The 26,249-nt window shown below is 42.6% G+C and overlaps 2 protein-coding genes across 2 annotated transcripts; one reads left to right on the plus strand and one right to left on the minus strand.

Moving 5' to 3' along the window:
- The first annotated feature begins 853 nt into the window (after positions 1–853).
- On the plus strand, positions 854–8,504 carry PDZK1 (PDZ domain containing 1). Its single transcript, XM_030953684.1, has 8 exons — positions 854–1,063; positions 1,741–1,981; positions 3,004–3,140; positions 4,358–4,553; positions 4,784–4,980; positions 5,456–5,650; positions 6,415–6,708; positions 7,657–8,504. The coding sequence occupies exons 1-8, from the start codon at positions 854–856 to the stop codon at positions 7,735–7,737; spliced, it is 1,551 nt and encodes a 516-aa protein (XP_030809544.1). The 3' UTR covers positions 7,738–8,504.
- Positions 8,350–25,666, minus strand: GPR89B (G protein-coupled receptor 89B). Its single transcript, XM_030953698.1, has 14 exons — positions 25,567–25,666; positions 22,989–23,048; positions 22,129–22,232; positions 20,511–20,617; positions 19,621–19,722; positions 16,654–16,774; positions 16,331–16,411; positions 13,050–13,159; positions 12,003–12,091; positions 11,530–11,622; positions 11,101–11,196; positions 10,451–10,540; positions 9,749–9,814; positions 8,350–9,597 (listed from the first exon to the last, which is right to left on the minus strand). The coding sequence occupies exons 1-14, from the start codon at positions 25,606–25,608 to the stop codon at positions 9,391–9,393; spliced, it is 1,368 nt and encodes a 455-aa protein (XP_030809558.1). The 5' UTR covers positions 25,609–25,666; the 3' UTR covers positions 8,350–9,390.
- Positions 25,667–26,249: the final 583 nt, after the last annotated feature.

A 26,249-nucleotide genomic window follows, 5' to 3' on the forward strand; every position in this document is an offset into this window, starting at 1 on the left:
CTTACATCAGGTTGCTCAGGGCCCAATCCAGGTATCTCCAAGGACAGAGATTTCACAGCCTCTCTGGGCTCTTCTAGTCATATCTGACTGCCCCCAAGAGGAAAAGCTGTCCTTATGGATGTCTGGTTGGAATTTCCCTTGCTGTGCTGCAGCCTGTCTCTGTTGCCTCTCATCCTCCCACTGTTAATTTCCAAGAAGAGTCTGGATGTGTTCTCCACACAATCCAGTTAGGCAGTGGGAAAATATCAGTAAGATCTTCCCTTTAATTTCTCTTCCCAAGACCAAACAAACCCAGCTCTCTCAGCCTCCTTATATAAATTATTTAGAACCAAAATTCCTTCTGCAAATTAGCTCAAATATGGCAATTACTTGGGGAGATCAAAACTGGGGACAGTACTCACATGTGGTCCATCAAATGTGAAAGGGAGGGGAACAATTCCTTCACTCCACTCACAATCCCTTTTCCCAAAACTTTACATCCTCTGTAAGATTTAATTCTGGTATTACACCCTCTCCTCAATCCTTACTATGTTTTCACAGGCAGACTTTTCTTATTTCAATTCTGCATTTTGCTTAAATTCATTTGAGATACAGTGACAAAAAAAAAGGCAAGGAGGGTCAGGGAAAGGGGTTTGGTTTCTTCTTGATAGCCTTGTTAACTAAATTCAGCTGGATTTCATGGGGCCAAAAAACCAAACGAATAAACAAACAAACAAAAAAACCAAACAAAAAATCAACACCAAAAAATCCACCCCAAGAAGCGAGCCCTCTCGACATGTAATTAAAGGGAATACACCCCAGGTAAGCCTCCTGTTCTTACTCACAGGTATTTTCTCCATCCTGTCTGGTAGAGATGACCTCTGCTCTGCAGCCCAGAGAGTGCACAGTGACCAAGAAGCCCCAGAAGAAGTACGGGTTCTTCCTGAGGATTGAGCAGGACACGGCAGGACACATCATCCGGAATGTGGAGCGCGACAGCCCCGCCGACAGGGCTGGCCTGCAGGATGGAGACAGAGTGCTCCGGGTTAACGGTCTCTTCGTGGACAAGGAGGAGCATGCACAGGTACAAATCTGCTCACTCTGGGATCCACACCATGCCCCAGGCCCACAGCTGCTGTGGGAAGCTTTTTCTGCCAGTTTTTATCCCCCTGCATCATTCATTACCCAGCACGGGCATGGAATGTCTTTGGGATGCCTCCCTGTGGTGTTTTGAGGGTCCCCAGGATGAGGTGAGAGATAAGAACCTGACTCCAAGTTCTCAGAAGGCTGATATATTAAATTATCATATCATATTATAGAATGCTACACTAAAACTATACCAAAGAAAGAGAAAGGATACATATCAGAAGGCTTAACAAGAATGATAATGAAAGCTCGTGACTGACTTCTCAGAGACCCACACAGCTGGACTGTGGTTTGCCATGAAGAAAAAACAATTCACATGGAACCAATCAAACATTCACCTGTTGGTAAACAATGTCCAAGCCACATTCCAAAGCAGCAAACACAGGAGCAGCAATCAGATGATTATGGTTTTCATTCCTCTCTGAAGCTTCTCAGCTTCCCAGGAGAGAATCCTGGGCAAAGAGGATTTTTCAGAAAATATCACGGTGACATCTCCCTAATGCATGAGCAGGGGGTGAGACAACAAAGGCAGTGGACAGTGCAGCTTTTCCTGGGGAAAGCTTTTAGCTCCACCACTCCAGTGCCTGCTTCCATTTTTCCCCTTGTCCATTACAGGTGGCGGAGATGGTCAGAAACAGCGGGAATTCCGTTGTGCTCCTCGTTCTGGATGATGCATCCTATGAAAAGGCACAAAAGGAGGGAGTGAACTTGGAAGGGCTGGGTCAAAAGACATCCACAGGCCAACAGCAGGAGCAGCAGTGCCCACCATCCACAGCCACTGCAGCTCCACAGCCCCGGCTCTGCTACCTGGTGAAGGAGGAGACGGGCTACGGCTTCTCCCTGAAAAGCACAGAAGGTGAGAGCCTGCAGAGAAGAAACTGGAAACAAATAAATATAAATATAAGTATAAATATAAATAATTATAAAATATATTTGGCTGCAGGGACAGAGGCAGCCACAGTTAACACGTGGGGGCTAGTGGGGAGACACAAACTGCTCTTGCTACCAGAAAGGAAGTGAGAAGTAGCAGGATGAGCTCAGATCCATCTCCAGAACATTTCTGTACAGCATATGCAGTGCAAGGTTTTCTGAGGACCATGCTTCTCATGGAATGGAAAACAGATGAAAAAAAAAAGACAGAGAAAAATAATAAGCTATTTTCTGCTGGTTATTTAAGCCCACTTAACCCCAAATTTACAGTCCCTGCTCAAACACTAGATACACATTCAATGTGCTATGTTAAGTCCTGTTCCATTCCTAAAATCACCTCAGGAATCAGCACATGAGGTTCTAGACAGCTGTAATAAATGCTTTCCCTGATTTTTAAGTTAATTCATTTAGAAAGAAAAGGATTTTGAACCTTTTCCATACATGCCTTTTTTCCAAGGCCAGTCAACGGAAGAGGGAGGTCTTCTGGAAAGCACCACCTCTAAAGAGCCCTCTAAAGGGTATTTTGGAATGCAATATAATTGAAGGACCAAACATAGAAGGATTCCAAACACAGGAAATTATTAAATGTATAAAATAACATAAAAGCAGCTTCTCTCTTCAAAATGATGGGGGGAGAGGAGGGTGGGGGGAATAGGAATCAAATCCCTTTCAGCTATGTTAAGCCACTTTGCACTCCTGGTAGAGAAATAAACACCATTTTGAGCTGCAGATAGTGAAGAAATATCTCCCTCCACCACTGAAGGGATTCTTCCAGGCCAGAGTAAGAGACAGAGGAGCGTCTGTACAGAAGGTTTGTGGTGCTCCTGTAATCTGCATGCAAGCAGGGGCCAAGAATCTCTGAGGACATCAGTGCTGAGTTTCCTCAACTGCTATATTCAGGCCTGTTGCAGTGACTTACCCTGTGTAATGAGTTTTCATTTATTTTAGGACAGAAGGGGTTGTTCATAGTAGAGCTTTCATCACAAGGAGCAGCTGCAAAGGCTGGTGTCCAAAATAACGATCGCCTGATTGAAATCAATGGGAAAAATGTGGAAAATGACACCCATGAGGAAGTGGTGGAAAAGGTATTGATTTATCTTCTGTTCTGGCCTACTTTCACAGCAACCTATCAGGGTTACTGAGGAGGCCAGGCTGGCTGATTTAAGCACTTCACAGTAAATCTTGGGAGCTGCTGTTCATGCAGCACCAGCACATCAGCGTAGCCCTCTGCGCTGGCTCTGTTATCCAGCAGCCTCTTGAGCTGCCTCTCAATGAACACTGGCATCAGAACAGGCCAAAGGATTTTCAATAACACAAGTATACTGCTGCCAGGAACGCTATTAAATAAATCCATTCCCTAGAAGTCCTGGAAATGCTGCTAATGGCAGGAGAGCAAGTCATCAGATGTGGTTTCCAGGGCAGGAAGAAGGAAGCCTCTGATGATACAGTCAGCACGGAGCAGGGAAGATTCCATGATTTTAGACAGTAGTCCTCTTTGTCCTGTGAAGAAGTCCAAAACTCATGAAATTTACTGTGCAAGTAATTTCACTAATTGGCTGCAAAGAACAATGCTAATGAGGCTTCCAGCTTTCCGCTGCTGGCACTGCTAAAATGCAGCTGGGGCTGAAGAGATTTCAGAGAGCCATGAGACTCCAGCATTCCAGCAGCATTCAGGGCACACTGCTAACTGGAATCGTGCAACACCTGGGTTTCTTTGAGCTACTGCAGCACCAGCAGCACAGGGACACTGGTTAAGATGAGTAAAAAGAGCACTCATTAGAATAGAAAGCACTAAGAGAAAGACAGACTTGGAGAGGATGGACAGAAAAAAACCTCACCTCAGAATCAGTAATACAGGGAGACAGAAGAGGACCAAGAGTGACAGAAACTTGAGTCGTGTCACTGTAATCTAAAATAGTGGTATAGATGGCACAATAAGCCTATATTAGAGAGTTCCACACCTAGAATAGCCAAACACTATCTACTCAGGCTCCCTAGATTCTACAGCACTGTATGCCACTCCCATGGCCCTACAGGTAAATCCCTACACATCAGGAACAGTATGAAATATGGAAACAGTATGAAATATGGAAAATTTCCTCATTCATTACATGCCCTTGATTTTGTCGTGGTCCAGATTTCTGACTGGAGGGGGGAAAAGAAAAATAAATTTACAGTAGCATGGCCTGGACTAACAGCACCCAGACTCTGCTGTGTATCAGTGCACCAGTTACCAAATATCCCCAATTCCCACGTGCTGTCGAAGGGGTGACATCTGAGACTGTACATGTGCTGTCAACAGGTAAAGAAGTCTGAAAATCATGTTGTGTTTCTACTTTCAAATGAAGAAACAGACCGCTATTTCACAAGCCAGAGGATGGCACTGAGCAAAGAGAGCGCCAGCCTAAGCTTGCTCCCCCTCAAACCACGACTTATTGAGATCCAGAAGGGAAAAAGCGGTTATGGATTTTATCTACGGCTGGAACAAAATACTGGTGGTAAGATCCAAGTTAACACACAGGCCATGACATTTGCTGTACCATTTCTTCCTATATGATGTTTGCAGTCCTCATTCTCTTTGGCTTCTTGCTGGCCATCTAGGAGAAATCCTCAGGGAAAACATCCTCAACCCAAAGTGCAATTCATTTACATTTGCTATGCTTTTTGCTGTCTTTAAAACTCACCAAGCTCTGCCTTCACAGCAATCTTTCTCCACTTCTTATCTCAGACCATGTAATCAAAGATGTTAATTCTGGAAGCCCAGCAGCCATGGCAGGTCTAAAGGACAATGACATCCTAGTGGCTGTCAACGGCGAGCGAGTGGATGGGCTGGATCATGAAAGCGTAGTGGGAAAAATAAAGCAGTCTGAGGAAAGAACCTCCCTGCTGGTGGTGGATAAGGAAACTGACAGCATGTACAAACTGGTAAGAAAATGCAGACCACTGCTAGGAATTGGTAATTTATCACAATGAAACAGCCAAAATCTACTCTGACACTTTTTCAACTCACAGGAAATGTCTAAGAGACACCTGTATTCCAGCAACTCCTTACACTGGTACAGGAAGTCACTTAACACCCAAATCTTTGGCCACTTCCTGATTTTTATAAACACTATTGCAACAATTCTAAATTCAAACACATCACAAGAAAGGTTTAGGTTTGCTGTTAAGACATCAAATTCAGAGCTACATGACTGTGTAACTATTTATAAATAACAAATTTCCCTTCTCACATAGATCAACACTAGTTTTCCACTCAGAACTAGTTTTCCACTTCTTTACTGCAGCTAAAGTCTGAGTCATTAACAAAATTTCAAACAAAATGTGTTGAGCATGAGAGCCTGAAACAGATTTCACAACAGAAATTTTTATTTTAATGTAATTTTGTCACTTTTTTCAGGCTCAGATTTCCCCTTTTTCATACTACTACAAAGCACAGGATTCAACCCCAGCTAAAATGCAGGAAAGAGTGGAGTTGCACACTGAGCAGAAAGTGAATCATAAGCCAAGGATCTGCAAGATGGTGAAAGGACCTAATGGATTTGGCTTCAGTTTAAACATGATCAAGAACAAACCTGGATTGTTCCTCACTGAGGTACTAAGAAGAAGGAGCAAGGAGAAGCTCAAGTAGTCTGTTGGGCAGCTTCCTCCCCTCCATCCTGCAAAGCAAGAAAAATGCAAGAAAAGCCACAAAAGTCTCTTTCCCAATGTTCTCTGGTCACAGCTAGAATTGTTTATGTCAGACTAACATTGTTGGCCCAAGATAAAAAATGAGCACCAGGAAACATTCCTTCTTACCGTTAGACATCTAGAGGGAAGGAGAATTCTGCTTTTGTATAATTTCTGCTTTTATTCATGAGTCTGGCACACTAAAATTAGTATTTTGGACAGAATTGGTTTTTACTGCAGAACAGCTTCATTATAGAAGAGATGCCTTTGCCCTAATTCTACCCACCTTCTCTGAATTCCACAGCTGGTAAAAACCAAACTGCTTCTGTTCCAAATTACACCTGTAACTTCAGCTTTCTTGAGATGAGGGGTTCCACTCATTACTAAGGGATCTGTGAATTATACTAAACTTTGAAGTTATTGAACAGAGACTTCTAAATAGTTAGAAAACTTTTTTTACCTGTCTTCATGGTTCTACCTTGCCACATTCCTATAATGTAAGTTGATCAAGATCATCTTAAAATCTCAAACTGATGGGCTCCATGTATATTATGTCTGGGCCCATTGCCCATCCCAAATCTCTCCTTCCCCATGCTTATTTCAGCATCCTCTAGGGAAAGCAGTAACTCAGCTGCTCATGCATCTTTCCAAGCTTTCTGCCAAGACCCTGCTTTGAACTCCCCTCTGCAGGTACAAAGCCAGGGAGCAGCTGGCAGAGCAGGTGTGGAAAACAACGACTTCCTGGTGGAAGTGAACGGAGTGAATGTGACCAACGAATCCTATGACAAGGTGGTGGCAAGGATCCAGAGCACTGGGGACAGACTGACACTGCTGGTGTGCAGCAAAGATGCTTACAGGTACTTCCAAGACCAAAACATTCCCATCACAGCCTCCATGGCAGAGTCAGACACTCCTGAGCCTCCTGCTCACACAGAAAACCATCCAGCAGAGCCAGAGAGGAACTCACCTGAGCCAAGGGAAAGGGTGAGTACTCCTGCATTAGGCAGATGCTGAGGAATCACACAGGGGATAGAAAAAACACCTTTTTTTCGGGTAGTCAATTTTCCAGAGCTAGGATTGTTCACTTGAGCCTGGATTTTTACAAGTTATTAAAAGGAAAGCAGTTAATTATCACAACAACTCTTCTTTTCCCCACACATAATACAGGTATCTTTAATGCAAGATTAAATCACACAAACAATGCACATACAAGAGATTTCATGGAACAAGATAATCCAAATACAGTAATCCCAATGATGGGAAACAGGCAATACAATTGTGGAAGTGGAGGGGAAAGTGCTTAAATAAAACAAATAGTGCTTGAACAGAAAACATAAATGTTTGTGAAAACCACATGAAATATTTCAAAATTGATCACTTTGGAGAAGGAACAGCAAGTGATAGGTTATGACATATTCTAGGCAATGTGCTGCTTTCAAATTATTTTACACTAGAAAGAATCCAAAGCATGACTAAAGTCAGAAAAGCAAGAAGGTGTTACTTCTTGAAGCAGTTTAAACCCTCTGTGGTCATCCTAAATATTAAAATGCTTTTTTTCTGATCATGCAAAAGAGAGAGACAAGGTAAGACCAATAGGGTTTCCCATTTCTTTTTCATTAGCCTTGCCTGCACGTTTTTTCAAGAATGTCTTAGCACCCAAGCTGCATTTTGCAGAAGTCAGCACTACTTTGATGTTCAAATTGTGCAGATATGTGAATTCAACAATAGAAACTCTCTATTGAACAAAATTCTCTGAAAATGTACTTAACCAAAAAAACCCTTCAAACAGAAAAATGGTATTTGTTGGTTCATTCTGTCATCTAAACAAGTGTGTGATTAGTGCAGATGAAAACAGGAGTCTGCAACAGTGCAGACTATCAAACATGTTTACAAACTGAAAATAATCACAACATCTTTGTTACTCCTCTGCAGGCAGACTCATCCTCCTCCTCCTCCCAATCAGCAGCCTCCACAAGAGCTGACAGTGACAACAGTGATGACACAAAGTTGTGAAGAGACAAAACTATGCCAAGAACAACAAAAAAGAAACCTGCCAAATCTTTTCTTCAGTTCTTCTTTGCTATTCCACCTCTCAGAACTTGGCTGTTCCAAGGAGTGCCAGAACCATAAAGGACTGCAAACTCTTGCTGCAATAAACACTTCAGTGTAACCTACATCCATTTAATACCCTGCAATTGTGCTCCACTGGCACATTTCTGCCTTGTGATATGGGCACTCAGTCAGTCACTTCTGAAAAGGCCTAAAGAACTGCAGCTTTATAATTAAATGTCCTGCAGCAGAAGCTGGAAATGTTTTACAGATTCGTAAGCATCTTAGGCTATTAAGGATAAGCTCTTAAAAAAGAGCAATTGATTTCTGCCCATTTCCCAGGAAAGGCAGCTCTCCAAGTCCATCACCTCAATCTCTGTGGCATCTTTGCTTACAGCAGTACAGCTGCTCTGAAATGGCATAAGACCAGGTACTCTGTGCATTATGATCCTTTTTCCTGCTAACATTGCAGAAACTTCCTTCAAACATTAGGCTAACTTTGTAATTAACAACTCAAGCCGTTTAATCACTATTTTGTCTCCTCTGCATACAGCTGTGGATTAGAATAGTGTATGTAATTCAGTCTAACCCCACGTCTAACCCCCATGTTGTCCTGAATGTGACACAAATGGTTCAGTAATGCTGCTGCTGTGCACTTTGCTTCCTTGCTGTACACCAAAGACAATACAGAAATAAATTGTTTAGAGTGGTTATTTTCCCCCCTCCAAATCTTACTCCTACCACCTATAATTTATGTTCCAGAACAATTATAAAACAAAGCCTGTGGCAATGAGAACCTAAAAGTTTAAGTCACAAGAATAAAATTCCTAACATACAATGTAAACAAGGCATGGCAGTGGTCTTCCACTCAACAATGAACTCTACCAAAGAGGAATCCAAAACCTCAGTTCCACTTATGCAGAGAGAGAAAAGAAAGTTGACACTCAGTAAGAGAAAGCAAATCTCCAGTTCCAAGGACAGTAGGTGCTAGTGATACACACTAGCACACACTACATACAGAAATGGAGTTCTCTCCACTCCACTCCTGCTGGAACTGCAAATCCCAACCACCTTCTGGCTCAAATCCAGCCAAATCTTTGGGACTGACAAAAAACAACTGTGATACTCACATATTACAAAAGCTTATTTAATTCCACAGACGCAAACATTCAATTCCAGAATTGCTGTCCTCCAAATCCCAATTATAAGTTGATTTTCAAAAGAAAAATCACATTTCTTGGTGCCTTCTGTGAAGATGATGTTCCAACAGCAGGAGGTGTTCCCTCAGCCAGCCTACCACACAAGCTCTGATGCCCCTGGATAGTGGTGTATCCAGCATTGCTTTTATTGCCTGGCAATTAACTGTTTCAAGTTTAACACACACACACCCCCATCCCTTCCAGCTGTGGCACTGAATAAAATGAGCCACAGAGCCTGATGATGACACGGGTGGAGGTTCAAGGAGCCAGAACACACAGAGCAGTCCTGTCTCTCCAAGTTTTGCAGTTACACTGCCAAACACACAGAGCAGTCCTGTCTCTCGAAGTTCTGCAATCCACAGGAGCTGCAGCAGCGCAGCTGACAGGACAGAGAGCAGTGCAGTGCTGCAGTTCTGCCTCAGAGGGCCATATGCTTTTCTGGGGCTTGTTTGTGTGCTAAATAGAGAAAGAGGATACTGGAGAGGGCACTAACTAGGAATATCACATCGAACCAGCGGTGATAGAAGTTGAACTGGAGCTCTCCCAGGACCTCTGTGATGATGGTGCGGTATTCTGGAGGCATGCTCATGCGGATCAGCAGCACTGATGACACAAAGTACATTCCCTGCAAGCCAAAACAGGGACAGCAGTCACTGCCTCACCTCAGCCTCTGGGGCTAACAGGGCAGCACACAAAGATACTGCCATGTGTTTAAACACACGCGAGGTGTGCATGCAGAAATGCACGTGGGTGTGCCCACCGTTCTCCATACTCACCATTATCTGTGCTAACAGCAGAACAATAACGTTGGAGGACTTGCTGCTGGAAATGGCATAGAAGAACTAGGGGAAAAAACCACAAAAACATTGGAAAGAAGCAGTCAGGTAAGTAATGTGCCTTAGGACAGCGTGAAAGGTACCACCATTGTTCAATACCTTTTCATCTCAAAATACCCTATCAAAACCATGCATTCTAGAGGGCTACCTATAGACTACTCTCATAAACCTCAAACTTTCATAAACTTTCATAAACCCTAGTCTGCATCAATCTTCCCCAGCCAGCTGCAATTTGTGTTAAAAATCACAAAACAATACAGAGAAGTCTAAGCACAGGTACCAAAGGCCAGGTCAAGTCCTTTCAGTCTACCTTTCAGTCCTACCAGCAGCTTAAATTAAGTAATGCAAGTGCTTTTAGTCATCATCTCATCAACCTTACTAATAAGCCTTGGCTACAGCAGCATTTTGAACCCTTGCTTACATTTAGCATCTTATTTAACATCTAGATCCCTTCCTGACAGAGACTGGGGAAATGTCCTGCAAAAGGTATTCTTCCTACCTTCCTCCCTCTGCAAGAATTTATATTCAGATATTTAAACACAAATACATATTGAAAGTTTATACAGTACTTGTTCCATCAAAAGGTAAAGATCTGATCATGAATTTCTCTGTGTAAAACCACTTAAGAGTCCTGGTTCTTACCTTTGTAAGTGTGATTAACAACCCTCTAATGGAGGTAACAATGATTATTCCAACAAGAATAAAGGAAATGTGCTGAGACCAGAATTTGACCTGTATCAACAAAAAGAACACAGTTAAAACTTTAACATTAACTTCATTTACACCACCTTGTACAGCTGCCAATTCTTTAGGGTCTTTGTCTCTCCTAATTGTACAGATATCTATTGTAGACAAGGTTTATATAACAGACATTTTCACAAATGTATTAGCAACTGTTTACTCCAAACAAGAGAAGGAGATTTAGTTTATACCAATCACAAAGAACCCCATTTTCATAGATTGTGTAAATGACAGAACTATTTGCATAAAAAATCAAAATTACTCTGGAGCTGAATGTATTAATCTAAGCAGATTGTCTAAAGTGCTTCTATTTCTCCAAAACAAAAAAAAAAAACCCAAACAAATCACTGCCTCTCTGACAAGACCACAACCCCATCTCAGCATAAAATCAGTGTGAAAGCAACATTCATGGTGCATTTTCCTTTCCTCCTCAATAAGTCAAAAGCCAAAACCACATTCTCAGGGTCTATCTTTCTCCCTAGCAGCAGGATGATTTTATTTAGATAAGATATGAACTGCCGAAAAGGCTGCAAGAATTAATAAAGGCTCACATCAAACTGGATTCCCAGGTAATTTACAGTGATCTCAATTCCTCTTGTGACCGGATCAGTCTTCCCCACACGGTCAAATACAATATTGATGGTTGCCTGCAAGAGAGATGGATTTACATTCAAGCAAAAAGGCAAAAGCATTTTTCACTCTCACAGGTGAGGCTCATTGTACCACCAAGAAAAGGACAGGGGGTGGTCAGATTGCCAAAGGCAGCACAAAACACATCCATGTCCGAAGAATTACTGGTGTAATGCTGCATAGAAAAAGCCAGATCCAGAGCTTTATTTCAATCAAGGGCCAGTTTCTTTCAGAATTTCTGGATTTTAAAGAAACTATAGCATTACTCAATGAACTGCATGCATAGCATAATCTATGCAGGGTATGTTTGCATACATCCATGAAAAAAATGAAATAAAACATTTACATACCATGAAGATTTTCCAGACACAATAGATGGAGAAAAAATAACCCAAAAAGTTAAAGTATTTTCCCTGGAAAGTTTTGGAATACTCTATTCTCTCCTGGAAATACAAAATAAGGGAGAGGAAGCAGAACATTAAAAAATATGTCATTTTCACAATCACTAACAACATAAAATTGTAGTGGAGCACCAACAGTAGCAAACACAGCCCTATCTTTCTACATATTTCAATTCAAATGTTTCTGAACTCCAAAGTGTTAATTCATAAGTTTGTAAATAGTTATAGGGCCATGGGGCAGACTCAAGGATGGATATGAACTGCCATCTAGCCCCAAAATTAAAGGAACAGATCCTCACTCCACTGCATTACAACATTTCACCATTTACCTATGGAACAGGTTTCAATTTCTCATAACACATGTACTCTTTCAAACTACTCTGACCTCCCAAGACCCATCTGGGCATTTATTTGCTGTGTACCTTTGTTGCATGCAAGTCAGCAGTTTCCAGGAAAAGCTGCCGACTCAATTCTTCCAGGGCATCCACTTCTTGCTGGATAAGGGACAGATCTGGCAAACCAACATAGTCAAGGCTAGAACACATCATGAATTCTTAATTAAGAAAACATTCCCCACCTTCAGTTCAAGGGCCACATCTAATGGTTTGGTCTCTTCTTAGACCCAGATCAGCTCTGTAATTCAGTCTTCATGGTCCTCATTAAATAAGCAACAAAGAAATCTCAAGGATGAACCTGATGCACACTACTCCAGTTTAAGGAGGTAGGCAGGACACATATTTAGGCAGTCATGCAACAAACTCTTTATTTCTTTGCCTGGGAAACACATCACAGAATAGAACCAGAGCTCTCAAAAACTGCTGCTCCACTTTGATCAGCATCCCTTGCCACTGAAGTGCATCTCACAATATGTCATCTCATATCATCTTCATAAACAAAACTGCTGAGTAACTGCTCTGAGAGATTAGTGATTACTATGACTAGTCTGTCAAATAGCCAAATTCTGATTTTAGCAGCTAGTGTGAAAGGAGAGGAAGAAGAGTCCTCAGCCTCAAATATGCAAAATGCACTTCAAGTGGTCTAACAGAAATCATTGGTAAGCAACTCTGTTAGAGAAGTACAAACCCCTGTCATTCCCAAGAGATTCCTTCTACAGGGAACTGGATGATCTTAAGGTTTCTTCTAACCCAAACCATTCTATGAATCTCTGGTAAGTGTGCACATCAAGTGTCCCCTAATCTGCTGTACACCTCACCCATGGTGATGCAACAGAACATTTATAGAGCAGGGCAGAAACATAAAACTTCTGCCTGTGTCACAGTAAAACTGTGCCCCAGGCCTGGGCAAAAGGTCAGACAGTGCTAAAGAACAAACTTCCTAGGAGACATTAGGCTTGAAATGTGCTGAAACACAAATGCTTTGTGACTGTCCCAACTAACACCCTACCTCTCAAAACAAAGAAAGCTGGATCCACCTCACAAGGCAGGTGCCAGCATGCAGATGAAGGATACTTTCACTGCCAGGAACAGATGTTGTAACACTTTTTATCATTCCCCAGAAGCCAGTGGGTCTGTTATGCACTTCTCCTCTCTGGAACATTGTCCTGTGAGCCACTGCTATCCTGAAAGAACAGAAAACACAAGTCCTTAGAATATAATATTTTCATGAAAAATCAAAACAAGAAAAAAGAAAAAAAACCCACCAGCTTCTTAGAAGATGCTTTTAAACTAAATTCACCAAAAATAGATGACCCTTTTTTCTTCCCCTAAACACCAATCCTGCTACATAAAATTATCCTGATTAGCTCTGGAGTAGAGCCCAGATCTAATCAAATGAGATTCAATGAGCCACTTCCCAAGTCTTCCATTCAGAATCCTGTTTCAACCCTAAAGGATTTAAACCCAGATAAACATTCAGAATTCAAATGGATTTCTCAGTCATATGACTAGTTGCTTTCCTTTCCTCAAACACATGACTGTGTTATCTCAAGCTCAGGAATTAGAAGACTTCTCATGCTCCTGCCTCCCCTTGGACACCTCTTCTTTATCAGGGCACATCCGCCTTTTCCATGGAGCTATGAGCTCTGGATGGTGTGCAGAGCACTCTCTGGTATGCTGTCACTCACTGCTGGGCTGCATGACAAGCTGCTGTGAAGCACAAACACACAAATCCATTCTTGGACTGAACCACTGGATGCTGCAGGCCATCTGAACGTGACTCTTGAAGTTAATTCCAACACCCCAGCAGCAGCAGCTGTGTATCGTCCCTCACACTTCCATGTGCACCACAGCATAATCCCCAGCAGCACTGTTGGCTTCTGCTCTCCTTCCCTCACATTTCTCCCCACTGAAATTTGTGAGCAAGTTATCCATTCCTAAGCTGAAAACTATTCACAGGGTTCTCATGATGATCCATGATTCTGTGTTTAGTCCTTTTCTTGTAGCTGCAGTCAGCATTGCTACATTTGGCACTGAGTCCTCTTCAAGGATGTTGATAAGCAGTGTAATAACAAAAAAATTAAAAATCATTCCATCATTCCTTTGACATCAGCAAAAGAAACACCCTTAGGGCACCCTACATACAGATAAAAGCACATATGGCCACAGACTACAAATAACAGAGATCTTAGAATCCTGATAGCTGCCAAATGTAAGAAATGCATTTTTAATCCTTGCTTTCTTCACAGTACACAGTCACATGGTCCATCCCAAATGATCCATAGCATTGCAGCAAAAATTCAGCAATACCCAGGTGAAACACAAGGCTATAGACACACAAAGGCAAATCTTCCCTTTTCAGAGGTGGCAGGGATCTCTGTATCCACACAGGAGTCCTGGAGACCTCACAGAAAGGATCCAAGGCAAACCCCACACACTCTGTGCGTGTAGATTGGTAATGACAGTGTGTGGTATTTGTGTGTCACATCAGCTGATTTGACTCTAACATGACACAAATGAAGCAATGCCATCAGAATGCTGGCATTTCAAACCTGAGCATTAGTTATGTCACACCTGCAAGAACAAGTATAAAGAATCTGACAGCCTTAGAGGTGAGTTTCCATAAGGCTTTACTTGATGGTACTCAGGAAGGAGAGAAAAGTGATTCCTGAGCAAAACCCATCAGGGCAAACAAATTTCACCAGCTATCTCCTACTGACTAGAAAGCCAGCATGAATAAGGGTTGGCATGAGAAGAAATGTCAGGATCAGCAAAGAAAACAAAAAGCTTTATGTTCTATTGCCTCAGAATTCTTGTGCTCACTGATAAGTTCTGAACTATCAGTAGTACTGAGAAGGTGGCCAGCACATCACTGACAATGTATGGAACTGCAGCATTTACCCTGAGCTGGAAAATACTGCTATTCCCACTTGTTCTGCCAATTACTTGGTTGCATTTTGACTGATACATATCTAACCTTTTAAATTTGGCTTTACATGAGCAAATAGTCCAATCATGCAAGCCCACTGCTCCCTGCCAAAGCAAAAAAGAGAACAAGAATCTACAGAACTCAAGCTTCTGCTATTTCTTGCACAGTTCTGAGACTACTTAGTTTTGCACATTGGTTTGGGTTTTTTGTTGGGTTTTTTTAAACATATTACATGAGTTTCACTATAATTCCCAAGTGATTAATACATGGCTCTTCATAATGGTTGGGAAGTTGCCATATTCAGAAGATTTCCTGGCCATAGAGGCATGAATGTGCTAGTTAGTTACAAGCCTCTGGCATCCTGACTTTTACCCCAACATCACTCTCCCTGAACCGGAGATCCAAAAACATTGCACAAAACAAAAGAGCAGAGTCAGAAACAGCACTACACAGTATCTTTTAACCGCAGCATTCTTTGAGAGTGCTTCCAGTCAATTAAATCAATTAAACCTCAGTAATTAAATTCTCTCACTACTTACCATCTCACACATGACCACAAACACAGAGGTAACAGTTGTTCACCACTTAACATTTTCAAAGGGGAAGGAGGTTATGCTTTAACTACACTTCCATGAGCTAATACTCATCAGCAGATATATACATGGTGATAAATTTGGCAAGGTTAGGCTATCTAAAAGCTCCCCTGTACACATTAAAAGGTCCCATTGAAACATTAAGGCACCAAAAGTAAAGTTTGGGAGACTGTTGTATCAGACAGTCACACCTTTGAAGTAACTCCAGTAACTGGATTTATTCTGCACTACGCGCAATACATGAAATATGTAATACTGATATGAAATATGCAGACAAAAATCTTTACAGAGTAAATGAAATTACATTGTTTCTGAAAGTCCTTTTTTTTAGCTTGGGGGACATGGAATAAGCTAAACCAATGCTAGCAAAATTCTGATGGCACACTGGTGTACTACAGTATACCCACATTAGCAATGTTTTGCAATTCTGCAAAACTTGACCAGCATGAACTTTGCTGTTTGCAAGAATATAGCTGTGTCCACAGCAGCTCAGTGCCCTGCTTCAGCTTTGGCCAGGATCCACCATATGTACAAACCATTTTCTGTCCTGAAACCACGAGTAAGAGCCAGCTGTAGTGGCCTAAGGGTCCCTGACTCAGCAGGAGAGAAAGGTGCCCATCCTACAGATCAGTTATGCTGCCAGCAGAGAGTTACAAATGGTCTTGGAAGCCTAATCTGCAGCCACAAAGGGCACTACTTAGTGTTAAAAACAGTATCAGGCCAGAACAAAACACCACACAGCTCAACCCAAATCAGATTTCAAGAACCAGCTCATACCACAAAGACTGCAAATCCTTGAGATAAATAATTTTGTGTTACTGTTGTCCTCTCACCTTTTTTTCTTGCTAACAATCATGTCCATAGTCTGAAGGAGTCGTCGCTCCAGAGCCAGAATATCTGCATCTGTCACATTCCTGCAAAATAAAGACCCCAATTAAACCTGCTACCCCATTTCAGAGATGTGCACATGCCTATGAGGCAAAGAAAAGTCTGTATAAGGGGAATGTGCAGCAGCAGTGGAAAATGGTTCTAGCATGCAGACATGACAACAGCTAGATTCAGAAAAAAAGTAACAAAAGAACTTGAAACAATGCCACAGGAAAAGCAAAAAATTATCTCAAAAAGCTGGATAAGTATTTCACAAGGCTGCAGTTACCTGAGAAAGTAGGACATGTAAGTGTATGGACAGTTGACAGCCCCAAATCCTGACAGCAAAGCCATGAGTGTCACCCCAATCACACCAACACGGCTGATGAGCTGTTCTATAGACAGGATTCCTGAGGGAGGGAAAAACATGGCATCAGCAACCTTGCTCTCTTCACTCTGCTCCACACTTGGTGCCTTCCTAACATAACACAGAGCTGCTTAATTAATCTGACTGCCTTCCCACTGCAATGACCCCAGGTAACAGGAAGGACAGACAGGGACTAGGAGAAGAAAGGGGTAAGAAGTCTCCCTCAGAAATCACATTACCCTGCTTAGAAACAGGGATGGGGAACTCCGGCTATGAAGAAACTTAAGACAGATATATGGATATGTGGAGAGGACTAAATATCAATATTTTGGTTCCAAACTAATAAAATATGTTTGCCATTTGCTGAGTTGGGAACACAGATAATCCACCAGGCACTTATAAAGGAGTGTCTTCCAGAAAGACACTTCTGCAATTATCACCAAACCAGTTGGTCCTGGCAAACTGGCCTAAAAACATCTGAACCCCCCTCCTATTAGAAGTGACCCCTCCAGATCAGACACAAGCTGTGCTGGTAGGACAGTGGGCTTGGGAAGCTTAAGCTGCTCCTGGCTGTCCAGTGTTTATCTGGCTGACACAAACAAGTTGTTGAGGTGACCACCAGCAAGGTCTTCTACCTGAGCACCAAGTGGACTCTAAAACATGTAATTCAACATGAACATCAAGCCTGTGCTGTAACCACCACCAAGCACTGAAGCTGCATTTATTCTTAACCACAGACCTCAACCTGCCTTTCCAGGACACAGTGCCATGTGTAGTAAACAGCACTCACTTTTTAGGGAGCTGGTTACAGAGCAGCTGCCACACACAGCACATTTAGAGCTTACACGATTGCAAAGCTGAGATGGCTGAGCGCCAAACCACATTTCATGCTTCAGAGAAGTGGAATGAATGATGAAAACAAGGCAAAAAGACTTCACAAAGGGAAACTGAGACACCCGGTCATGTGCAGCTGCACAGAGATTTACAGGAGCTACAGAATGTGCTACAATACACTGGCCTTTTGCCCCACACACTGTCAGAATGCAGCACTTAGAACAGAGGTGCCTTCAAAATGATATGACATTCCACTGGTTGGAGCAATGCTTCCCCATGAAGCTCACACAAAGTGAATGAATGTTCCATCAACTCACACAGAGGTAGGAGCTTTATCAGAATATTGGTGTGTCATTAAGCATAACCCTCCTTCTACTGCAAGCTCCCAAACTCAGGTTTGTTAGATAAGCTGCAGTCCAAGGAAGCCCTTGCTCAGCGGTGCACTCCTCAGCTGCAGGACACTGCCATCCCCATCCCCACCTGCCTGAATTGGGTCACCACTCCCTGATGAAACCCACAGCAGCCTTGTCTGCACATGCAGGACAGCAGCACCCCAACAATACAGCAGGGGAATAAACATGTGGAATCCTCTGCTCTAACCTCATGTCTACATCTGGTAGGATGAGGCACTGTAGAACTCTTAAGTGGAGGCATGACACCCTGTAAAGTACAATTAAAAACAGAAAACACCCTACTAGCCATTCTGGAAATCTGCAGGTGTTACACAGCCTCCCAGAACCTTGTGGTGACCTAAAGAGGATTACCCAAACCCCATGGCTAAGTTTCCACTGGATTGTTACATTCTGCCAACTCAAGCACCTTCTGCAGCTCACAATGGACACAAGCTTTTCTTGGCAATGGAACACTGGGCAAAGGGATCTGCCCGATACATCAGCTGCTGGATTTTGGAGGCAAATGACACAATTACAAAACACAGACACATTTTCTCTTAGGAAACTTTTAGGATCACAGATGAAAGGATGAACAGACCCTACACCAGCTGGTATCCTTCAACTTCTCATGTGAGTACAGAGTCAAGCAGCTTCCCATAGAACAGAAGGATTAAGCTGAGCATTTTATATGCAGACAGACATATCCACCAATTTCCATGAAACTGACTGAATTTCACCTGTTGGGAACAATATCCAAACAATTTTCCAGTGCAGGGGAAATAGAAGGGCAATGTAAGTTATACAGGTAACACCAGTGACAAATAGTCTGGTTCTAACAGCATTGCAATCCTTCAGCACAGTCAGGTGCCTCAAGGGTTCAGCACAGCCAGGCACATGCCAGCTCTGTTGGACCCAAACTAGCTCAAGTGCACACAGGATCTTCACACTGAAAATACTCATGGCCACAACAGAGACACCCAAGCTAATTCTGTACACAAACAGCTCTGGGCATCCAGCAGGACTTACCAACCCACACTCCAGTCCCATGCAACTGCACAGCTCTGGGCTCAGGCACAGCAGAAATCTGTACCAAAGCCAGCACAACTGCCAGGCCCCTTGCTGGTCACAGTCTGGAGTTTAGGCACACTGCTGTGTTTTGGACACAACTGGACAGCAACTCATGCTAAACTCATCTGATTTCAGCCACAAGAAAGAAAAACTTGACTGAAAAATACGTCACATAAAGGATTGGTTGTTGATCTGCTTCTTAAATAAGCTAGGTTTAATCTCCACAATAGAAAGAAGCAGGTGAATAAAAATTGTGATCAACTTTTTGTGCAGATAAAGTTTCTGCGTCTGCAACAGTACACCATGTCCTTACATAGTCTAGGTTCAGTTAGGACTTACTCCCTTCAAGTTTTCCTGTGGTACTGAAACAAAATTAATGAAAATAATTCAGATGTATCCAGCCATTTCTGTCAGTCTGACAACCTTTGCATTGCAGATTTCAAAGCAGAGCAAACCCTCAGTTCCAGGAACTACTTTCTACTACTTTCTTTCTAGTCCCAGCTGCAGAGCTGAGATAATAACAGCTCCAAAATAAAAGTGAAATAACACAGTCTATTTGCAGGAGGGAAGAAATCAGCAAGAAAATGAAACTCACCATGTTTTGGGCTGAGGATAGGAAACGGATCCCCCAACTTCCAGAAGAAATACATGAACGTCAACCACACAACACACGCAAAAAGCAGTTTTTGTCTGTGCACTAATGGAGAGGAGAAAGGGAGTGTTTAAAATAGGCTCTTCCTTTAGGGCTTTTCATAGCTTGCAACATTTCTGCATTGATCTAAATGCTACTTTGAGAACAGGTGGCCAAAGCAGGTGTCACCTGACAGAGCTACAGCTTGCAGTGTGCACCCCTCACCTCACACAAGGCTCTGCTGTCCACATGGGACCACGTCACTGTTTCTTCCTTGTGTGATCTTGAATGTGAATCTTAAATATTCCATCTTCATGGCAAAACCACATATTTAATATTCCCAACCTACATGCCTAAGCTTCACACAAAAGAGTGATGTGCATCAACTCAAGGGTTAAGTGTCCATTAGCCCATGGAAGAGGCCTCATCCAGACAGCAGAAACAAAAACAGCCAAAGTAATTTACTGAGCTTTTCTGCTTCAGAAGTGATTTATTGAGCTTCTCTGCCTCATTTCTTTTGCCCCCTAGCAGAAAAACACAGCCCTGCCAAGGGTTGCAGAGTTTGGCTGCAAGCTTAAAATTGCAAAGGAACAAATCCCAGTAATACTACTCCAAAGTGCTCCACTTTCTGTTAAAATCTGTGAAGAAAAGCAGCATTTGCTGGGGTCATGTGAAGCATTTCCTGACTGTTCAATGAATGGTTCATGATAAGGCATGAAGTTCCAAAGAGAAAGTATTTAGCCAGAACAAAACCAGGGCAAGGAGGGAGGTACAACAACACTAACCAAAATTACTTCTCATTTGCATTCCTAGTCTCAAATTAGCAGCTTCCCTGCCACAAACCAAGTACTCACATAATCTGATATTGCTCACAACAAAGTAACCAATGTAGAAGGGCACCATGAAGATTAGGATGAGCAAAATGACACACAGGTTCAGCTTCCAATGAAAATATCGAGAGCTGAAATAAAGCCAAAATACTGATTAGCACAAAATCATAATACAAAAAAATTCTCAAAGAAAATTGCACATCAGTGAAATATTTTCAACTATATCAAGCAATGAATAATATTGGCTTAGCATACAGAATAATCTGGAATTTTTTTTATTAGGGTAGAAGAGAGGGAGGTGTTTGTTTTGGGGTTTTGCATGGTTTTATTTTTAAATAAAAGAGGTCAAGAATGTGTATTTAAAACTAAATAACTATCCAGAAAACCATGCTGGGTCTTTTCTCAAATACTGTATTTTCTATGGTGACTAATGCCAGTTGCAGCATGATTCATGTGACTCATCTAGTTGAACAGTAAATGAAAACTAAGTATAAGCAGTAATTAATTTTCTAATGAACAGCTGAGTCAAAAAAAGAGCTAATTCATATTGAAAAGACTAAAAATATTTAACGTTGATAAGTCAGCATGTTTCACTTCAGAATAAATTGTCTCATCTGCAAGACTTTGCAAAGCAAGGTTTTATAAACACATATACAGATCAACATGGTGAATACTCCTCTGTCCAAATTAGAGTAGTCAAATGCAAGTGAGATTCATCTTGGCTGAACTGAGCTTTCACTTCACTTGAACAGAAAAATACATGTCCCCATTCCCAACATTAACTCATATCCTTTTTTATCCTCAGGGAAGAAGAAATTAGAAGGATCTTTGTCACTTTTTCCTAACTAATTCAGAAGCAAACATTTTCATCTATACTGAAGTCTAGCCCTTTATTGAAGCTCATAAAAGCATTCTCCTCAGTGATCTCTCTGGTTACCAGCCCCATGTATTAATAACATACAGAACTAACATTACCTTTCATCAGTTCTGTACTTCTTGCCTTTCAACCCCTTTGACTGCTCTCTTATATTTGTATGATGAGACAGAATAAGAAGAAACCCAACTTAGCCTCTACACGTTATTGTTCTATCTTCTCTTTCCTACTGACTTCCAAAGACGACAGTTTTTAACATCCCCTTTATATAAAAGTCCTCATCCTATTATCAAGGGAGGATTCACCTTTGATTCACAAATCTTGTATTGTTACAGACCTAGCTTTCACTCCACAATTAGCTTCACATCTTATTCACTCCTCTGACCAGCAAAGAAAAGCCATTGCTTAAACATTCTGTAGTCTTTAGCATCTGAAAAGCGCTCTTAGCACGATCTGAAGAGTTACAATACTTCCTTAAAAGAAATCATTTCTTTTAACTTCACAAATGGAGAATGTCAAAGGCAAAAGCCTTGCCCTAAGGACCTAGACCAACTGTTAATAGCAATTGCATGGAAAATTGGAAGCTTATAGCTACTAATCCCATGTTCTGTCAAATAAATAAATGTTGCTGCACAACATCTTCATTGAGCTGCAGACAGTTTTCTCCGTGATTTCCCCAATCCAAGACTAATCCATTAATTTAGAAGTTAGACTCAAGATGCTGCAGAGCACAAGGCAGGCCAGTCCCCAGTGGGCTCCCAGACTCACCTGCTGTTCAGCACTCCCAAAATCTCAAAGATGATAAGCTCAAACATGGTACAAGAGAAGGCAAAGGTCACAGAGAAGATCACCTGGACCACATACTGTCGCACCTGCAATGCAGAAAACAATCCAGAGACATCAGGCACTTACACTTTTGGAATGGCATCCTGATATCCCTCAGATAACAAAACAAATCACAAGGTATGATGGCCCACAACTGGGTCTCTTGTTTAAAGGCACCAAGGCCTTTATCTGCTTAGGAGGAAGCCAAAAGCCTCTTGGAAAACAGAGGGCAAACTCATACACTAAGAGAGCTCTTTGATACTAACCTTAGATTTAAAAACAAAATCCACACCAGAAAAACTGCTGGGGTCTGAATTTGGCTTGCACTTAAACCATGTCTAACCTAGACTACAATCTCATTCTCCACTATGGATGAGAGAATGGCATTTTTATCCCATCCAATCCTCACAACCAATTCAGCTGCAATTGACACATCTCATTACGTTTAAAGTTAACCACTGGATTTGATTTTGTCAAAAATTTCACCTTATAGAAGGTGGGCTTACCCACCTTTAAAAGGCAAAACAGTTTCCTTTTACCCCTGCATCTCCTGCAGATTTCTTTTTATTTAACAGTAGCCAGTATGGAAACTTTCACAGAAGAACTCATTTTCTCAGATATCTAGGAGTCTTTCAAACAGAAGAATAAGAGGAAATTAAAAAGAAAACAACTGCAGATAACATAAAAGGGATTAAAGAGAAAAGTAACTCTAAATGCAGTTTTAAAAACATTTCTATAATTGGGAGTATTTAAGATACTCTTTTTTTTAAGATACAGACTTGTAATGAAAGGTTCCTTCTCACCTCATAATCCTTGAAGAGCTTTCGCATGAAGAAGAGCCACCCAAATCCAAAGAACAGCACCTGCAGAAGAGATGAAGCATCAACATTTGCATCCTGCAACTTGCCAAACTCAAACCCACTGCACTGCTGACTGCAAATTAAACAAATGGAAGGAAAAGAGCTAACCCAAAGCATCCAAGATCCACAAAATATTAAAACTTGCCAGGGTACCATGGAAAAAATAATGTTTTAAATATCTAAGTGTAGCAGACACAAAATGCTTACGGAAGACCTAATCAAGACAACAGATTTTGGTGTTCCTAAATTCTCAGAATTCCTCAGTTGCTGGCCTGCCAGAATCCTTTGCACTCTTGATTCTTGTTGCACTCTTGTAAACTACAGAACTAAAGCCTATGGGATTTTCTAAGGAAATACAGAAATGGAGGCAAAGCAAACACTTGAATACACATCTTCTAGGGAGGAGTAAATTTTATAAAAACATCTGCTGTTTCTTTTAGATGAGAAGCGCATGTGAATTTTTGTAGAGGTCTTTACAGTACATCTGGTTAGACACTGACACATTGTCAGTGTTTAACAGGGGTGAAGATGCTACAAGGATCTCTGAGGTGGGGAAAAGGCAGTGCTGAATAACTCAAACCACAACCTGGAGCTGCAGGAAGCCATGTGGACAAGCAGGTGAAGCAGAAAAAGCCAAAAACACTTTGCATTTCAAGTGGTCACGAAAGCATGTTACAAAATTTGTTAAAGTTTCTTCACACTCCAGAAGGGATCAGCTTAATATCACAGCTATTTTGCAGATGACTAAAATGAAGTAAATACAAACTGAACAAGGTGGCCAAAATTGCAATTATTTGTCTTCAGAGAGTAAAAGGGGACCGTGTTGTCAGGCCTCCCGTGGGTAGTCCCATCTATTCCTCATCAGACTGAAAGGGAATGTAATGATTTAAAAGAACCCAAGCAAAAAGAGAATTCAGGAAATACTCAGTGTTTTTTACAGAAGTAGCTTTGTCCAAGGCAAAGACAAAATTCAGTATATGTCAGACATCACAGAATAAAGTCAGTGTATCTCCTCAGAGCACAGCGAAAAGGCCAGAGCTTTCTGCCCATCCTGCCATGGAGATGAGAAACATTCCAAGGCAAAAACAAAGGAATTGTTGTGGATTACTTCCCTGCGCATCACGAGTAGCCACAGTGGCAAAGGTAACACACCAACATGATTTACAGACATGGAACACCTGGAATGCTGGGCAAGGAGATGAAACACAGCTGCCTTGAAAGAACAACTGAAATAGGAATGAGGTTGAATGAGTGATTTGTAACAGCTGGCAAAACTTGTTTGAGGAGGACTTCAGACTTTAAAGCAGCTGCTAGCAAAAGGAAAGATATTCCATAAGCCTCCTATCTAGGGGTCATAAGCTAAATAAGTATGATAAGCAAATGAGATCTGCATCAAGTAATTCCACATTTAACAGTGGGAAGGAGGAAAAAGGTAGAGACAAACTTTTAAAAAGAAGTAAAAGATGAACAGCTAAGCAGGTAGAATAATAACCAAAAACCAAACAAGATTAGACTCGCCTTGTGTTAGGGACTGTACAAAAGTAAAGAAAGACATTTTGGTAAAAGTTCACACTCTAAGACACAGCAGGTGAATGTGACATGCAAACTCAGCAAAATCTTGAGCATTTAACAATTGCATGTAGCAACTTGAACATCTAACTTGGTACTGCTGAGGGTAACGAGAGGCTTCAAAGCTGCCATCAGAAAGGAAAGAAAAGCTATGAGATAAGTTAGAGCTCAGAACTCAAAGCAAAAAAAAGTGGAAGTTTTTGTTCTGGGCGAACTGTTACCAATACCAAAGCTATGCTCTAACACTAACCCAAACCCTTCAAGATACCAAGAGTGAAAAAGCACGTTGTAAGCAAAAACCAAAGCATTATCAAATGGGAGGGCATTGTTCTTCTAAGAAGCAGCCAAAATCTGTCCTGAAAATTGTCAGGAATGAGGGTTGTGCATTGAAGTCTATCTAAGACAACCACCTGCTGCTGAGAGGGCAAAGGTTCCTTTTCCTCAGCTCATCCCTCATCACTACAGAACCAAACTTCCACACCAGCTCAGCAGCTTAAATCAGACCCCTCTGCGATCCCTTACACGCATTTTCATCTGGTCCAACTGCCCAGGATCAGCCTTGTTGAGAAACACCAAAAACAAACCGAGCACTCGGCAGAGGCAGCAAGGTGAACTTCCCTGTCTGTCCCAACGGGAGAAATTCAAATTTAAATGTATGCGGAGCTCGGTTCTCCTGGTAAAGTTTAAATTTAAGTTTAAATTTTACCAGGGGTGAAGTTTAAATTTAACTGGGCTCCGTTGGGCTGGGTCGGGGCCCGGCCGCCCCTGAGGGTCCGCGCGCCACCCGCGCGGGGCGCTGCGCACGCGCGCCCCCAGGCACCGCCCTCGCGCCTCTCCAGGCACAGACCGGGCGCAGGGAGAGGGAAGCCCGGTGACGGCGGCACCTCCCCGCTCCTTCGCCGTCCTCCCGGCCGGAGGCGCCGCGCCGCAGCGGCGGGCAAGGGGTGGCTACCTGCGAGGTGAACATGATGCTGGAGTCGATGAGGAAGCTCATGGCGGCGCCCAACGCTACCCGCTCCGCCCGCCGCGCTTCCGGCTCCGGTGGCGGCGGTGCGCAGGCGCCCCGCCCTCCTCGCGGCGGGGGCGGGGCCACGGCGGGGAGGCTCCGCCCCCTGGCGGGACCGAACATGGCGGTGCCGCCGTGAGGGGATGGAGCGGGTGCCCGAGACCTTCGGCTGCCCCTGCGAAACTCAGCTGCCCTCACGAGCCGCGGGAAGGGCACCCGCTGCTGGGCTGGGGGCAGAAGGAGGCGTGCGAGGCACAGAAAGAAGGGGAGGGTGAACACCGACCTCTGAGGGGGACACGGATCTGTTGGAGCAAGTCCAGAGGGGGCCACCGAGTTAATTGGAGGAATGGAGCACCGCTCCTGTGACAAGAGGCTGAGGAAATTGGGAGCGTTCAGCCTGCTAAGAGACGGCTTAGGGGTGGCCTAATTGCAGCCTTGAAGGGAGCCTGCAAGAAAGATGGAAAGGGGTTTTGTACCGGAGCGTGGCGTGACAGAACAAGGGGGAATGGATTCAAACTGAAAGAGGGCAGGTGTAGATTTAACATTACACAGAAATTCTTTACGGTGAGGGTGGTGAGGCACTGGAACAGGTTTCCCAGAGACGTGGGTGCCCCATCCCTGGAAGTGTT

Source organism: Camarhynchus parvulus, chromosome 1 (genome assembly GCF_901933205.1).
Source record: "Camarhynchus parvulus chromosome 1, STF_HiC, whole genome shotgun sequence".
NCBI classification, from domain to species: domain Eukaryota; kingdom Metazoa; phylum Chordata; class Aves; order Passeriformes; family Thraupidae; genus Camarhynchus; species Camarhynchus parvulus.

Coding starts and splice junctions, on each gene's coding strand:
- PDZK1 (XM_030953684.1), top strand. CDS start 854: ATGACCTCTGCTCTGCAGCCCAGAGAGTGCACAGTGACCAAGAAGCCC. Junction 1,982..3,003: donor CTCCCTGAAAAGCACAGAAG/GTGAGAGCCTGC, acceptor CATTTATTTTAG/GACAGAAGGGGTTGTTCATA. Junction 3,141..4,357: donor ATGAGGAAGTGGTGGAAAAG/GTATTGATTTAT, acceptor TGCTGTCAACAG/GTAAAGAAGTCTGAAAATCA.
- GPR89B (XM_030953698.1), bottom strand. CDS start 25,608: ATGAGCTTCCTCATCGACTCCAGCATCATGTTCACCTCGCAG. Junction 16,412..16,653: donor TACATGTCCTACTTTCTCAG/GTAACTGCAGCC, acceptor TTTATTTTGCAG/GAATGTGACAGATGCAGATA. Junction 13,160..16,330: donor ATTGTTAGCAAGAAAAAAAG/GTGAGAGGACAA, acceptor CTGTTCTTTCAG/GATAGCAGTGGCTCACAGGA.